This window comes from Drosophila biarmipes, chromosome 3R, assembly GCF_025231255.1.
Source record: "Drosophila biarmipes strain raj3 chromosome 3R, RU_DBia_V1.1, whole genome shotgun sequence".
Taxonomy (NCBI): domain Eukaryota; kingdom Metazoa; phylum Arthropoda; class Insecta; order Diptera; family Drosophilidae; genus Drosophila; species Drosophila biarmipes.
Window position 1 is genome coordinate 9,087,000 of NC_066616.1, and position 16,727 is coordinate 9,103,726.

The 16,727-nt window shown below is 40.5% G+C and overlaps 1 protein-coding gene across 17 annotated transcripts in view; it reads left to right on the forward strand.

Annotated features, from left to right (window-relative positions):
* The window catches only part of LOC108031361 (dystrophin), a 152,979-nt gene that overhangs the window by 100,299 nt on the left and 35,953 nt on the right, over nucleotides 1-16,727 (forward strand). For all 17 annotated transcript variants that reach the window (XR_006367355.2, XR_006367356.2, XR_001768547.3 and 14 more), the window contains 3 exons: nucleotides 10,387-10,559; nucleotides 14,384-14,534; nucleotides 16,061-16,184. Coding sequence is in view for 9 of the 17 variants with exons in the window: in XM_044091023.2 (XP_043946958.1) it covers nucleotides 10,387-10,559; nucleotides 14,384-14,534; nucleotides 16,061-16,184 (448 nt within the window). In the remaining 8 variants the exon portion in view is untranslated. The remainder of the gene's footprint in view (nucleotides 1-10,386; nucleotides 10,560-14,383; nucleotides 14,535-16,060; nucleotides 16,185-16,727) is intronic.

Genomic DNA, 16,727 nt, shown 5'->3' on the forward strand with positions numbered 1-16,727 from the left:
AAACGATTATGTGTGAGCCAGCGCGAATTTAAAATGTGAAATAAAATTAAAAAACAGGTCGAAAAAAATGTAATTTGTAAGGGAAAATTACAAAACACACACATGGTCAGCTCAACAGGAGTTTTATTTGCCGGAAGCGTGTCTAAAAAAGCGCGGAGAAAAACAATTGAGAACAAAGAATGTAAATTAATTGTGCGCAAAATCGTAATTGCATGCGGGTAATTAATAAATTATTTCGCCATATGCAAATCCGCAAACGTATGAATGGGTTTGTGATGCTATAAAAACAAATTAACGTGAGTTTAATGTGCCGTACATATTTGATAACTGACCGCCGAAACAAGTATGCTGTGAAAATATTGTTATGGCATTTAATTGACACAAAAATAATTCAAAGGACGACATGGGTAATGACCTGCATTGACCTACCTGGTTATCAAATCCCTTTAATGAAACAGTTTTTAATTGAAATTTAAAGTAAATGGCTGGAAACCTTTTTGTGTGACCATTTCTGCTTTGGACAGTTTAACAAAGAGTTTTTTGTTAATGAAATTGTATCTTTCTTATTAGCTTTTTTATTTGAGTAAGTCATTCGCTTGAATTGAAATTTGACTCGATTCGACCCATTGAACGACCAGAACGATAGGAAGTGAGTATGTTCACCTATCACTTTATTGTGCAACCATCTCACATGCCAATAAACAAACTTGCAATCCAGGAAATTCCCCAGCTTCCTTATCCACTCTTTCGGTATTTTTCCCTATTGAGTATGCATCGAGTGGTGTATCGTTCTGGCCTTTTCCCTCATTGGTTCATGCACTTTAGTTCATTACATCGTTTTCATTTGGCCAATTTGCTCACTTGACCATGGTTGATTTTTATTATTTGGTCTGGCAGTCGTCAGGAAAATTGAAATGTTTTCGGTTGCTTTGTTTCGTTGCGTCCTCCATTCGCCTTTTTCCTTTTCCCCTCAGGATGGATCGACAGACTGGCGGACAGACTCTGAGATACAGTGACTCCAACTAGTTGCATTTGGCTTTCCCCTGGGTTAAGTGTCCTGTTCAGTTTGCCCCCCAGATGCCATCTCTCTTTGAGCCATCTGCTGTGTCCCGGCCGGCTTTCAATATCTGTTATTGTCCTTCCTTTGACTTCCTCCTGCTGCAGCTGAGGTTTGCATGCTACTTAATGTGGCACTGACTGTTGCCACTACGTGACTTTGCCGTCATCTTCATCACGAAGCCAGTTAAAATGTGGTCAATTCTGTCTACTTTCCTACTCGGTTTGCTCTGTGATCCCTGGGCTTTGGGCCACTTAGTTTTGTTTTCATTATTCTGCAAACGTTTACATCTTTAGTGAGCTAGTTTCAAGGCAATGAATAGGATATGATGCAGAATAAGGCATAGTTACTTGCTTATGTCGTAGAAAATGCTTATTAAAATTAAAAAAAAAAATTGAAAAATGTATCACAAGTAATTTTTTTTGTTAGTTCTTATTCGTTAGGCTTCCTTTGCCAACTTCTCTATGTTCTCAGCCTCATTTGTCGACCTCAAATTACTTATCCAGCCGCAAAAACTTCTGCCTGCTCACAGACGAAGCACGAGCAAATATAAACTGCAATTTGCCAGGACGACCCCTTCTCGGCAAACAAAATATGCATGCGATATGCTTAATTATTTATTACGACTAATTTGAAAAGTCCCCAACAGATCTCGTCATCGTGTGCAAACTTTCACGTTGCTCAGCCGCTCGCTTAAAAAGAGAAAAAAAGCACAGACACACTGGTTAAACAGCAGACACCATATGAGTTTCAGTTTACATAGGTCAAAACACGACCAGAACGAGGACTCGAAAGGGTAGCAGGGCTGAGGGGAGAATATCCGCATAAGCGAATCAGGCCCAGAACAGCAAAGTTTAAGTAGTTTAAAAAGTGTCGTCGTCGTCGCTGATGATGAGCTTACCAGGCCAACTAAGTGGAGACGAATCCTCCAGCTCCAGCTCCCCAGATCCCTTTGGCTCACATTACCACCCCAGTCGGGCAGCCGAGCTCACAAAGCTCGTTTAAGTTTTAATAAACAAATTAAACTTGCTGTCTGTGCAGTTTTCGGTGCTTACTTTCTCTGGGTCTACAGTGGTGACACGAGAAATGCGCAATTTTAAAGATCAAGTGGGGTTAAACACATCGTCAGGGGTTTTTTTTTTAAAGAAAAGTTGATTCTACGAAAACTCTTCCAATTCTAAGATGTAATGTTAAAGTAAACCGGTTAAAGGTTTTTGGTATGTACTAAGAAATATATATATTATAGTGAAACACGTATTGTTAAATACTCTATATCTAAGATTTATCTACTTTTATAAAGAGGCACAACCCTAATATAAATTAAATATATACAAAGCTTTTTTACTTTTATCGACTTTCTTCAACTTAACGACAGAATCCCTGATATCTTACTCATTTCCAAATATTAAAGCAATCTCTTATTACAATTGAATTCCTCTTCATGGACTGTGCACATTTTTAAGAGCTTTGTTTGTATCTGAGGACTTAGGCCAAAGTCGCGGGATAACATTCATTAAATCCTAATTTGCGAGGATTACGAGCAGATACTCGCGTATGTGGGATTTTTGCCTCAGAATAGAATGCCCACGCGAACTCAAACCAAACATATGGATATGCGGAGCAATTTGCACATTTGGCCCAACGCCCACAGCAAAAATTTCTCAATTATTTCTGCTTGTTTTTTTCGCTTTGCTGGGCTTGCGTTTTTTCTTTATTTTGGGCAAAGTCATGTCTTCGTGGAATTTTATTATCCCGGCAAGGATGGGAAGGATGCGCCACAGTTGCGCAATTATAGCGCCGCCACAGAAATTTTATTTACGTAAATTTTATTTCAATTTATTTTCCTCGCCGCCTCTGCTGGTGCCTTTTCTTGTACTTGTTTTTCGCGAGTTCTTTGCATTTACTTTGCCTTCCTTTATGAATTTTAATGAACGCTTTTCGGTGGCTCGTTTGCCACGCGAAAAAACAAAACTAAAACAGAAGGCATGCAATTTCTGGTCCCAAATTTAGACACTTCAAATGCTCAATGCAAATGTCATTTCACTTTGTTCAGGGTGTCGCTGCCTCCATTTCTGTGGATTTCGCTACACATGCAGTCCCCTTTTCATTTTTCGCGTTTTTTGATGCTGCGGCAAAATTCCAGTTTGCTTAGCGTTGCCAACTTGGCCAATGTGCCAACTCCGGGAACCCTTTGTTAGCCCTGCTAAATATTCGTTAACGTGGCGAGCAAATTTCGTTGGCAAACAGGGCTCCGTTTGGCGACCGCGCTTCCCTTTATAAATTTCAAATTTACATATTTGCACATCTAAATCGCAGTGAATTTGCATTGTTTGCCAAGGCTGCAAGTTTGAAGGGCTCGAAATTCGAAGGCTTACTTGGTCACAGAGCAAAATTTCGAGCTGAGAAATTATTCGGTCACTTTTTGGCAGCCGAAAATGGGGCTTCAGGGGTTTAATGGTAGAATAAGAGCCTTAATATTGCTTCAAAAAAAATTTAAATAAAAAATTAATTTTAAAAACTGTGCATACATACAAATAATTACTATTATACTATTAAAACTGAAAACGAGCTCAAATAGTCGAGAGTCATTTATGAATACTTAAAAATAACACAAATGAATTTATACTTTAGATAAATAATGTATCCTTAATGGCAACTATATATTCCCGCTACGACGAAGTACGAGTTAAAAATAACACAAATGAATTTTTACTTAAGATAAATAATATATCCTTAATGGCAACTATATATTCCCGCTACACAAAATATTAACATCAAATAGTGTTATAGTTGTATGGATATTCCATTTTATTAAGTGCCATGAGCTGCTTTCTATTTTATAGAAATAAATTTATCGCAGCTGTGCTAAACATTTTTCATGCGTGCCAACCATTTCTTAATTAAAATATGTTTAAACCAGCGTTTAATTTACACACTCACTTGTTCGCATATTTTTTCGGCCACTTAATAAATTGCTAACATAAATTGCGGGATTTTGCAGCAACTATTTTTAAATTAATTAATAGGAGTGAAATATGTGCGCGTTTAAAAAACGGAAAAATAGCACAGAGGAAAACGTCAACTGCGGCCAATTGAAATGCGGACCGGCAAACACGGCGTATGATTAATATGCATTTACAAACAAACAAAAATACGAAAAGCAGAAAAGAGGCGATGAATTTGTATTTTTTATTTATGACTGAACGTTGAACTTTCCGCTAAAGTCAGCGAGGCTCACACACAACAACTGCCACTCGGGGGATTTGGGTTAATAGCCAGCGCAGGGGGCGTGGCCAGGCGGAGGAGGCTGCGGCAGAAACAATGGCTCACCGTCAACCCACAGGCCAAAAGGTGGCCGAGTGTACGTGCAAAGCTCACGGAATAATGGCAAAAGGTTTTTGTGTCGCCGTGTTACACAGATACGTATGTATATATTTGAGTTTTATTTTCTTTGTCGCCCAGACAGGCAGAAAAACAGGAGTAACAATATGGAGATGCCGCCAGGTGAGTGAACAGGTAGTAGTGGGGAAATTGTTATGGCAGCTTAACAGTCTGACACGCACTAAGCCTGCCGCCGAGATGGAAATAGAAACCGAATGAAGAAACCCACTGAGGAGCCCACCTTCGGAACCCACCTGCAGTTGACAATAAAAAACAATGACAAAGGATTCTCTGAAAACCGGACAGGTGTGAAATACAAAGCGGAATGTATAACTATTTCTGCATGGAAATATTGGATTCATTTCTATTGAAAAATTTTTGCAAAACTTTCTGCTAGTTGATTTAAGCTGACACACATTTCACTGCCCTCTGAGTAAATAAAAAATATAGAAAAAAAACTATAAAAAGGATGACAGTTGAGGGAGCAGATCCCCGAGCACATAACGAGCTGAAAAAGATGCTTTGAATACGAAATACAAAGCCTGACATAAAAAGAAACAGCAGCAATGAGCCGAAGGAGCAGCAGAAACAATGAACGGGTCACAGGTTACCAAAAAAAAAAGATATTAGGGAAAAGGGGAAATACCTGCGCTGAGCAAAAACCTGTAAAAACCCCAAGCCGTAAACTTGAGCCGCCTACAGAGTCCTGGAGCAGACAAAAAGAATTATAAGGGGAGGATAAAAAAGAGGGGGCAAAAGGATATTTGCCTGCCTCTCTCTGTGTCCAGAAGTGAATTAAAGCTGACACAGGGAGTTGGCCAAAGGATTTGGCTGGCAGCAGGGTGGCCGTAACCACCCCTGCATATGTGGGTGTCTAATAATATGGTCAACACAGCGTCCGTGGTACCACTGGCCAGCAGCCACTAGCCACAGAAGCTTGGTCGAGAAGAGATAGCCAGGCAGCCAGAGCATTTAACTTCGGTTTCGGTTTAGTCGGGTTTGGTTTCTTTTTTGCCATTTTCTTTTTTCCCGGCATTTGATCCGGCGTTTGCTGTCAGCAGCTTTTGGGGGACAGAAGCGTAGAGCGGTGGAAACCGCCGCCACATTGATTGCGCCCCGAATCCCTTTTGGCCAGGAGAGACTCCTGGCAACCGCCTGTTAACCTGGTTTGTTACCTGATTATATGTGTGGGTCCCAAGTCCTGTCTATTTGCCCAGTGCAGCGTAAACTCGGCAGATAAGTCAAAGCCAAGTGCAGCCAAGTTAATATTGCATGCGGATAAATTGGAGCTCATATTCCAGCTGCTCCTCTGGCAACTCTCGCATCTTGTCCCCCGACTTTGGCTTTATGCATTTCTGATTCCAGATTTTGCCGTCTGCATTTGATGGCTGAAGTTTTAGTTGTTATACTCTCGGCCAACGCAGCAGCTTAGGGGTATATGATTTTTATGCAAAATAAGCTGGCAGCTAAAAAAAATGCAAATCTATACGTTTAGAGCTGCTTGAATAATGCAAAAGATCTTATTGAAATAATTTTATTTTCTCTAAGAGCTAAGAGAAAATTATTGTTTATTAAATACTTATAATAGTAGGTATAGTTGCGTCGATTCGAGCACTCTTGTTTGTTTTGGCCCCTCTAAGCATCTCAGAAACTTAGTCATATTTGGACGAAACTTGCAAAAGTAAGCAAAAGCAAAGTTTTGAAGGGGATAAGTGAAAGGAAACGGAAAAAAGTATATTTTCCAATTTAAAAAGAGCTGAGGGAAACTACTTTAAAGAAACTTTAAGCCACTCATAGCAAATTCCCAAGAAAATCTACAAGATACATGTGTATGAGACTCATAACCAAATCCTGCATTGTTTAACAAACATAAAAACAAGTCAGATTAAATTTCTCAAGTAGATAATTATTTGCAACAGTATTAAAAAGAATTTATAAAAATCCCATTAGTGAGGGAAATATTTCAGCGACTACAAAATTTATTCAATTTATCAAACAAGCTTGCCAACTTTAAATTCCACTTTCCGCATAAAAGGTTTGAAGTAATCCCTCGTCAACCTTGCCTTAAATCCATCATATTCCCATTTTCTGTTTTCCAGTTGACCTGAAAACAGGGTTTTCACGCCCCCTGCCCTTTTTATGAATTTATGAATTCCCCGTCGCAGGCAAAAGAAATGTTTATAGAACATTTGCTCTGACACATCGCTCAAGATGATATAACAAGGAATAAACATAATCGAATAAATAAGCAACGTGGGGCGCAGGCACACAGCCTGATCCAGCCAAATCGAATTCTCCAGGTCCCCAACTTTTCCAGTTTTCGTGCTGAAGGCTCAGAGTTCGGTCATAAAGGATTTACACGGATGTTAACACGGCCTGACTAAAATATGTAAAATGCTACAATGGCAGTTTCAACGGCAGCTGGCTGAGTATGGGTCCTGTTTAAATTTGTTGTCATTTTTGTTTTCCCCCAGCGGAGATGGGAATGGGTATGGGGATGGTGCTTGGAATGGGACCTGGGTTATGGCTGTCAGTAATGCTTGAACGCCCCTTGTGAGCAGCACTTGACAGGTTTTCCCCCGGCGGCTGTATTTTTACCAGGGATGAACATTCGTCACTGGCGGCCCGACATCACTTGGTGATGTGTTTATTATGTGCCCCTAATATATTTATGAGGCGTCTTATAAACGCATTTTCATTTTATTTACATCGCCCGACTCAAGAATGAGCGTCGGCAAACAATCAAAACACATCCAGCGACTGACACCCGAAGGTACTTCTGGTTTCTCTCAAAAAAATTGATTTCAAAGGCGCACATCTTTTCGTCGGCCTCATATTTATCATATGGGGGTAGGAAATGAAGCGCATAATTTTCTTATGAATTTATACCTCAAACATGATTTCAGCAAGTGTCTCGAGTGGCTCAATCGAAAGTCTTAAAGGGATTTTCGATTAGGATTAAATACTTTCTGGGGAATCATGCAGCTTAGTTCTTAGTTCTTAGCTCGCCGAAAGCCGTTTGCCACTCTTTAAGCGCTCTTAACACAGTTTTATAACTGCTACTGCCATAAATTAACCCATCCAAGGCATAATTATGTGGAGGAACCCGGGGAGGAGCTTAGTTAGAGCTGCCATTCAGTGGCAGGAAGTGGGCGTGCCTTTTAAACCAGCCATATCTGCCCCCGTCTTCCTCTCCAGAAGCCTTTGGTCAGGCCAAGCGGAGCATGGCATTTACTTAATTGGCGCTTTAAACTGCAAAATGCAGTCAGTTCGTACGTAACTACATGTATGGGGCTTCTGTAGTGAGTGGCCCACACGTAAGCTCTTGTAGATGTATTAGTTCTGGCCATGTCGTGACTTGGCAAGGACAAGCAGCGGAAATGTGAAAAATGAGCCAACAAAAGCGCGTCGGAAAGGCAGCGTAGTGGAGTCGCATATAAGCTCGCATACGTGTATTTATAGCTGCTGGCATATAAAAGCCATAAGCTGCATTTGCTGGCCTGGCCCGCAGCTCCGAGCCTTTGCCGTGGCGGCTAATGGTCGTGGTCCGAAGGCCCAAGCTCTAGTCCCAGCCCCCTTTTCACGTCCCCACACACTCATGAGCGCCGAAAATGGCGGCGTTTTTATTTGCCATTAATAAACCCAAGGAGGAAGGCTGCGCGATGAAACAGCTGCCGATACCCTAGGAAAAATTAATGAATTTTTAAGAATTACGATGGTTTTTAATAAACCAATATATCTTTCTTAAGATAAAAACTACAGCTGTGTCAAAGAAAAAAATAATTTTTTTCTCTACTAAATTAAAACTGTGTTCAAACAAATTTTATTTTATAAATATGTAAAATTTAAATTCAAATATTTGTTTTATAATCTTCCATATATATACAACTGTTGACTTCAATTATTTATTATAACCAAACTATACAATCACAGCTTCTACATTTTATCAAATATTCTTTCTGTATTGTTGATTTTTAAATAAAATGAATAGAATCCATTATATGCTAGTACATTGTTTTATATATATTCATCTTAATAAACATTCTTTCTGATTTTTAATATCAGCATTATGAAGAAAATATAGCAACTATCATAAACTTCCTTAAAAAACAAATTTGTATAATCTTATCTAAAATTAAAATGTAAAATATCACTAAATTAAGTGAAATAATACGTAGTCGAAGGCCCCGCAGCTAGAACTACAACCCCCTATGTTAGTTTTAGTTTTAAAACTTTACTATCATCTTTAATAAATAAATAAATATTAAAATCCATATAATCATCATCATAAGTCTTTCTCCCTTTGGTTATTTAAATGTCCAACGTGTTCTAGGGTCCTTAGGCAAAGCTAATACCGGCTTAAACAACCGACTAATTATTTGCATAACTCTAAGCAGCTGATAAATAAAGTTTAAACGAAGCCATTACTTTTAATTAGGACCCCAATGACGGGGTTATTTAACAAGTGCCCTAATGCCTAATTAGCCCGCTGTTCTCCGTCGGGTAAAGGACATCTAAATAAGCGACTGCCATATGAAGAGGTAAGCCCGAGGAGGTGAACGGTGAAAGCGAAAGAGAGAGCTATCTTCTCATGCAGGAAACTGCGGTCTTTCGTCGCGCAAATTAGCGGCATTAGTTCGGGCAGCCTGCGGCGTGGGTTTTGCTATGGCCAAGCTATGGCCGGAGGGGCGTGGCACATCGGGAATGGCCATAATGACCAGGGAATGCGTTGACTCGTGCTGCAAACTGCCGCTTTGCTGTCGCTTTTCCCCATTTCGCCGCCGGCATTTTCTCATTTTAATTGATTTAATCGGCTTTGGCGCATGTGTCGCGATAGCCCACCCCGCCTCCACTAATTTTCCCAACCCCTCCTAAATCCATCACTTGCTGCTCATTAAAAATGCCTCGTGTTGCGTTGCCCCTTTCCTGGTTTTTTGTTTGCCCCATTTCCGCTCTATTGACGTATAAACAATTTTTGCGCATTAATTGAATCGCCCTGTTTGTGTGTGTGCGTGCATGCGTGTCACTTCGTGTGTGTGACATGCATAAGCCAAATTAATTGGAGCTTCATTTCGCACACATACGAATTTTACGTCCTTTTTCGCTGGCTGGGATTTCTTGCCTTCTATTTTCCTGTTTTTGTTTACTTGCAACAAAGGCAACGAGCGTCCTAATGAAGGTTTAATTAGCAAACACACACGCAGAGACACTCACTCACCCACACACACACACACTTATGGCTTGGGGAAAGGGGAGAAAGTGGAGAAAGCAGGGCAGAAATGGCAGCACAGGATGGAGCCTCGAAATACCATTTCAATTATTTTATGTGCTATGTGCCATCCATCGCCTAATTCCAATTTTAATTAGTTTGTTTGGTATATTTCGTAAGTGATTGATTGATTGATTAAATTAGTTGCAACACAATTAAATAAATGCTTCACTCGGACAGGAAATGTGGAAATAAACTTCGAAGGTCTTGTAACTAAGCAAACAAGGCGCACTTCCTGCAGCACTCTACACGTATACAAAACCATATAGAGATGTTGGCAAGCCACAAAAAATAGTTTGGAAACTAAATCCACAAGCGAAACAAAAACGAGAAACCAAAACGGCTAACACTTTTAAGCCCTTTTTGTGAGCATGGGACAAAAATACCCCTGACAAGCGACAGGCTGAGGGAAAATATGAAAAAGTCCGAGTATATGACAGGTTAAACGGGTGGCGGGGGTGAAAATAACAACTGGGACAGATGCGGTTAATAATTGGCCAGGTGGAGAGCTTTCATACTTGTCAGCTGCGTTTTTGTCCCATGTTTTCCCTTGAAAAAGCGCCACATGTTTAAATGTGGGAAACTCCATTTAAAGGAATGATGTTCTGAATAAAAGCACACACATTTATTAGCTTTTCCCGATGCTCATGCTCCACTTTTCATTTTTCTGCCTTTCTAGGACCTACAATCGGAAATTGAAACCCATCGCGTGGTTTACGATCGTCTCGATGGAACAGGCCGCAAACTTTTGGGTTCGCTCACCTCGCAAGAGGACGCGGTTATGCTGCAGCGTCGCCTCGATGAAATGAATCAACGTTGGAATAATTTAAAATCGAAAAGTATTGCAATCAGGTAAGTGCTTCTGACTTCTTGTTTTCCTATAGCCAACCTCGATTTTATTTTTCCTCTTCCCGTTACTGCTGAATTGTTTGTCCGGGTGGGGGCACAAAAACATTTTCTGTTGGTTGGTACGCCTTCCTCCTCGCTTTTTTTGTTGTCGGTCTGCCATGTTTATGTTGGTGGCTTCTGGAGGAGCTTGTGGCCAAGAGGATGCTTGAAAACCTGCTGAATAGAATTAAAGTAGCTCCATGCAGTTTTTGGCTTCAGTGTTTAAATGGGCATAAAGTCGAGAGGGAGCTGGCAAATTGCCTCGGGACTTGTTAAACCGCCAGCAGGGCGTATGATGAATGATGCCGAATCTAAGTCAGATTCCCGGGGCTGCGGGAAGAAATAAACTACTTATCCCCCAACAGCTGTAAGTGTTAATTAAACCGCGTTAAGTTGTGCACAAAAAGAGCAGTGCAATGCAGCGACATTGTTTAACAAGTTGAAAACAAGGCATTCCCTCCGACGCTGGGTTAAGCAACATTGTGCCGATGAAAATGGGGAAACAACGGCCGGAAAAGCGAGCAGTCAGCGGGGAAGAGGGAAAGCGTGGAGGGGAACGACGCTTTACGGCTGACAAAGCCGCGAGCCGAACGAAAATCAATATTAAAAACGAAATGCGTGAAAAGTGATGGGAAATGGTAGAGGCGAGTGAAGGGCCGAAGAGCCTTGCTCCACGGACACTGTGTCATTGATGAAATCGTGTGCAAACACTGCCCCAGTATCCTCCGTCCTCCTGTCCTTTTTTTTTGTGTTTGTAATTTCCCCATTTCATAAATAAAAGCTTGGCTCGAGCACACAAATATTGGACGCTTGTTGATATTGATGCTCCTCCCGATGATGAAAGTCGGCTGCCTCGTGGTGTTGACAAAAGGGGTGTAGAGCAAGGGAGTGGCCGGGGAAAAACTGGACCAAAATGAATAATGATGATGATGGTGACACGCAGAAATTCGGTGAATGGTGAGCCGGCGAGATCGCATAATGAATATAAATGGCAATTATCCAATGACCAAGCCAATGCGGCGTATACGTAACGTGCGCCCAAAACAGTAGGCAACGTTTTTTTTACTCGTTAAGTGCACAGAGTCCATGGTTTGGTTTTATTTATTATTTTAATGGAATTGAAAATATTAATATTATTTATTAATATTGTTTTGTTCAATTGACCAATCACAAATTTTTTTAATATTGTATCATTTTAAATTAAACTGGGGGTCTCACACTAACTTGTTTTAAGTTAAAAAAAGGTTTTAAAAATGTAATGGGACCATTAAATAATTTTTCTTTTATTATTTTTGCTCTATTAGTTCTTTCTAGTAAAAGTTTCACAAAAAAGCAATATTTATTGAATTAATATACACAACTTGGAAGATTTATATACATATCTAATAAAGCATTTAATATAACTTTTATTATTTGCTTTGCTAATATTTTCAGTTAGAAATTAAAATGTTCAAATGACAGCCAACCTTTTTAACATAAAATACACAATTTAGGAGTGGTATATTCTCTTTGAACATGAATTAAATAGGTAAAAACACCGTTTAAAGGGTATGTCTTTATCATTTCCATGATTAGCCTTGGCATGCACGTTGCTCAAATGTTTTTCAATTAGAGACAGCGGACAAGATGACGAATGACACCTCAGGAATGGCCACTTTTTCCATCCTCCGCCCGATTGTAAGCCCTCATTATTCTGACGTTCTGTCACATTTCCGAGGGCCAAACTTGGGCCACTTCCTTTGTTGTTTGGCTTGGCTTCCGCCCCGCTGCCAGGACTCGTTGTTTGCGCTGAGGATTTGTTGGCTTATAAATTCCTACGAAATATTTTGGACAGCACTTGAAAAGTTTCACCGTAGCCGCCATTTCTCAGTCCCTCCTCTCCGCATCCCTCTTTCTATTTGATTTTGGTCATTGTTCGCCGTTCGTTTGTATTAGCCACGTCACTTTTTGGCTTTGGGTCATTTTATGTGCAAAGTTTCGCTGGCTCTTTGAACTGTGCAAACTTTTTGCGTGCGGCATCTCTACAGGTGTTCCGGATCTGGTTTATTCCCCCTTTATATTCTCGCTGATTGCTGCTTGGGATCCCCGCATGTGTGTGTGAGTTTGTGGGGAAAAGATTGATGAACCCGTAGCTCTTCTATGGATTCGCTTTCTCTTTAAGTTCGTTTTAGCGGGTTAAAAATGATTTAATCGAGGTTTTTCATGACCAGATTTATTCAGAATTGGTGGATACGAGGGAATGAATGTGATCCATCAATGTGGTTATGAAAAGCGATTGAATTGAATGATAGAAATATCTCAAGATGGTTCTTCTAGAGGATTTTTAATATTGGAGATTGGTTAGGACATGAAAATTTATTAAATTGCAAATGGAAATGGAAAATGTATTGTTGGTTGTTATTGAGCATTAACACCAATCCTATAATTTCATATTCTCATTCACCACTTTAATAACTTTCACCCATATCACTTTCCCAAGCAATTTGTCTGTATCACGTCAATAATTGTCTGGAGCATAGTCAGAAATGAAATGCAAAGTGAGAAAACAACAAAGGCTCTGAAATTCGAGGAAAAATCCCCAAGTTCTGTCCGTCTCAAGTTATTTCCTTTTATTATTTGCTTCAGGAAAAGCGAAAGTGTGCGGAAAAGCGGCGGGAAAAAGCCAAAGGAGGGGCGTTCCGCTGCAGACGAAGATGAGAGGTGCTGGAGCCTTAATTATAAGCAAAACCAGAGCAGAAATAATAAAAGAATGAAATGAGCACGCCATAGGAATTCGCCAAAGATAAACAGACAAAGGGACAGGGCCGGAAACTCCAAACAGAGAAGTAGAGAATCGCGGGAAAACTAGAGAAAGCGGGGAGAAATGAGATGACAATGAGGCTGTGACTATTGTTATTACCGGGTCGCGGGGCTAGAGATTTTTTTAGATTTTTTCCTGTGTTATTCTTCCAGCTCCCCTCAAAAAATATGCCAGGACGAAATAAAATGTGAATAAAATGTCATGGCATTTCACAATTACAGCGACAGCTGAAATTTAGCATAGACCAGTCCCATTTGTGCCTGTGTCTGTGCTGGTGCCTGTCTCGGTGCCTGGGTCCTCGGCCAAATGCCAAAACAGGACACTTTAATAGACCTCACTTAAGGAGGAAATTTGTGGGGCACGAGCAGCAGGACATAGCGGAGACGAAAAGTGCCGGAAGGCGGGCGGAAACCCAAGGAAATAGACAAATTGTCGCTGACATTTTGTGGGTGCAATCAGCACAGATGCTTCCTTGCCTGCTCTAAAGTGCAAATAAAATTTAATATTATTACAGCACTTTTTCGGGGCACTGGAAAAAATGAATCTAAACAACTCAATTGCAACTAAATCAATTGTAAATAAACTTAAATTAAATTTGAAAATTTCTGATTTGTTTTGAAAAGCACTCGAACATTACTTTATTTGTAATACTTTTGTCAATTTCAAAACTTCTTAAAGGGTGAAAATTGTAGATTGTTTAAAATATATCATTTTTTATTTTTAAAAGTGTTGAAATATTTACAAAAAAAATTGATAAAGATTTGGTATTTTTGTTAGTTATTTTCTTTCAAAGCTTTTGGGGTTGTGGTAATATAAGCTGTATAGTGAAATAATAGTTGCGTTGAAACTTGTATCAAGATCTATGCAATTTTATATTGTAAATTTTATGTTCATTTTTTTGGAAATGTAATGTTTTTTTCGATGTATAGGTATTTATTTCCCAATGTAGACCGCATTTTAACCGCCGTTTTGCCTTGTTTTCCTGCAGGAATCGCCTGGAGTCCAATTCGGAGCACTGGAACGCCCTGCTCCTGTCGCTTCGCGAGCTGACCGAGTGGGTCATCCGCAAGGACACCGAACTGAGCACTTTGGGCCTGGGTCCCGTTCGAGGCGATGCCGCCAGTCTGCAGAAACAGTTGGTAAGTCCAGACCATGGGTCACGAATCCTTTTCCCATTCTCTACCTCCTTTTTTTGTCAACGACCCAATTTTATACCATGTTCTTTTTTGGGCTGCTCGAAACTCCCCGGGGGCTGCACCTCAATTTGTTTGTCCGCCTGGCCAACTAATTGTGTGGAAGTTCTGGTCTGCGTGGACTCTTGTCCCGTTTTCGGAACCTGGGTTTAATGATGCCAAAAGTGACTTGGCTGGCTGCCACTTTGCATTTTCGGTTTCATGAATTCCGGCTGATTTTCCTAATTAAATAATAACCGGTAAATGCTTAAAGTGTACTTAACAGTATACATAAATGCTTATTTGAGCGCATATTCACATTCAAATAGATCCAGTAATGAGAATTCCACATGGGCTAACGTTGAGCTCGGAAACAATGCAATTATTTCGCAATATACACAATTCAGTGTTGAATCTGCTGAAGCGCTTAGAATATCTGTTTGCAGCCAAAATCTATTGCAATGGAATTTAGTTGCAGGCGGGAGATTATTGATGTGATTAAATAAATATTTTAGAGACTAGTTTCCTGCAAACACTCAAATTGTGTTATTTAATAACACAAACCGAAGCAGTTCTCAATTCGTTGATTAAAGCGTCGAAACTTAAGCGAAATATGTTTTTCATTGCCTGTGCAAGAGTAAATAAATTTCGTTGGACCCGCATCAATGTATTTAATGGCCTGCGATAGAAACCCGATTTTAGTTGGAAATTTCGGCTAAGTAGCCTCAAGACCTCGTTTCGAGAGGGCGGATTCAACTTGACCGAATTGCATATTCCAGCTCGCCCACAATCGGGCTGGGAATTCCAAAATAATTGTTAAATGATGCTTGTTATGTCAAAAACATGGACACACTCGCACATTCCCACACATCCTGCCTCTCACAAGGGGGCAAAATCACTTAGGGACCTGCCTGCAAAAGGGAAGAAAGGGCAGCCAGGGAAAAAGTAAAAGCAGGCCACTCTCGAATGGGGAAACACTGTCTAACACAGCATGAGGCACTTGAATTTCACTTGCCCCCACTTAGATGCCCCATCTTCTCGGCTGCTAGGAATAAGAAGGCGGAGGAGCAGCTGGAAAAAAATGAGTCAACTTTCACCCCGCAAAGAGAAAGGAGGGGGCATCAGCAGGGGGCTCTGTATAAATCTATTGCCTGCCACTAAGTTACGGTCTGCCAAACATTTACATTTCGGCTTGAAGATTTTATTTGCCGGCCAACGAGCAGGATTCAGCCAAGGGCCACAAAAGTCCGGCTCCAGCCCTCTGCCCGGAGTTTTATATTGTTGCATTTTGTTATGCCCCAACTAAATGCATTAAACACGAGAATTTATTGCCCCCGGCTGCAGAGGATGCCATTCCGTTGATAGTTTATGGGCCTTGACCACTTCAGCTATATTTTTCCAAAGGGCCGGCAAATATCGTCGAAAACCCAAATATACTTTTATATATAGATGTTTATTTTTGTGTATTGCATTCATTGCCGTTCCACTTGCAGGACGATCATAAAGCCTTTCGCCGCCAATTGGAGGATAAGCGGCCAATTGTCGAGAGCAATTTAACGAGCGGTCGTCAGTACATCGCCAACGAAGCAGCCGTCTCGGATACCAGCGATACGGAGGGTAAGTTTTATGACCACTACTAAAAAGTCGCCCCCTAAACTGCCCATTAAGGGGACCACAAAAAGGTTTCCATGAATCTCGTCAAGTGCTCTTGTGGCACAAACCTGAAATTGGATTCGTGGGGGTCGCTGGCGAACGATGATCTATAAACTGCGCGAGGAATAATAGACAATCTGAGAGTAATGGGATAGTTATGGGGTTCGTTGACACGTCCTTCAGAAGGGGTTTGCCAAGATCATGTGATAGATGGGGTCAACTTGGCAGGAGTTCTAGAAGTTCTTGTCGTAACTAACACTATAAACTCATATTTATTATAATCCAATATTTAAAGTAAAATAAAAAGATTTAATGCCTCTAAAATTAAATATAGGTCCTACTCAAATTTACTTTAGCTGAAACTAAAGTATAGGATACCTCAACAATTTAACGATAAAATATACTCTTTCCGAAACCACCATTTAGTATTCCAGCAATCTTATTGCACATGCAGTGAATTCGGATAGAACCTTTTTTTATCCCACTGCCTTTTCCGCTACCCCCACC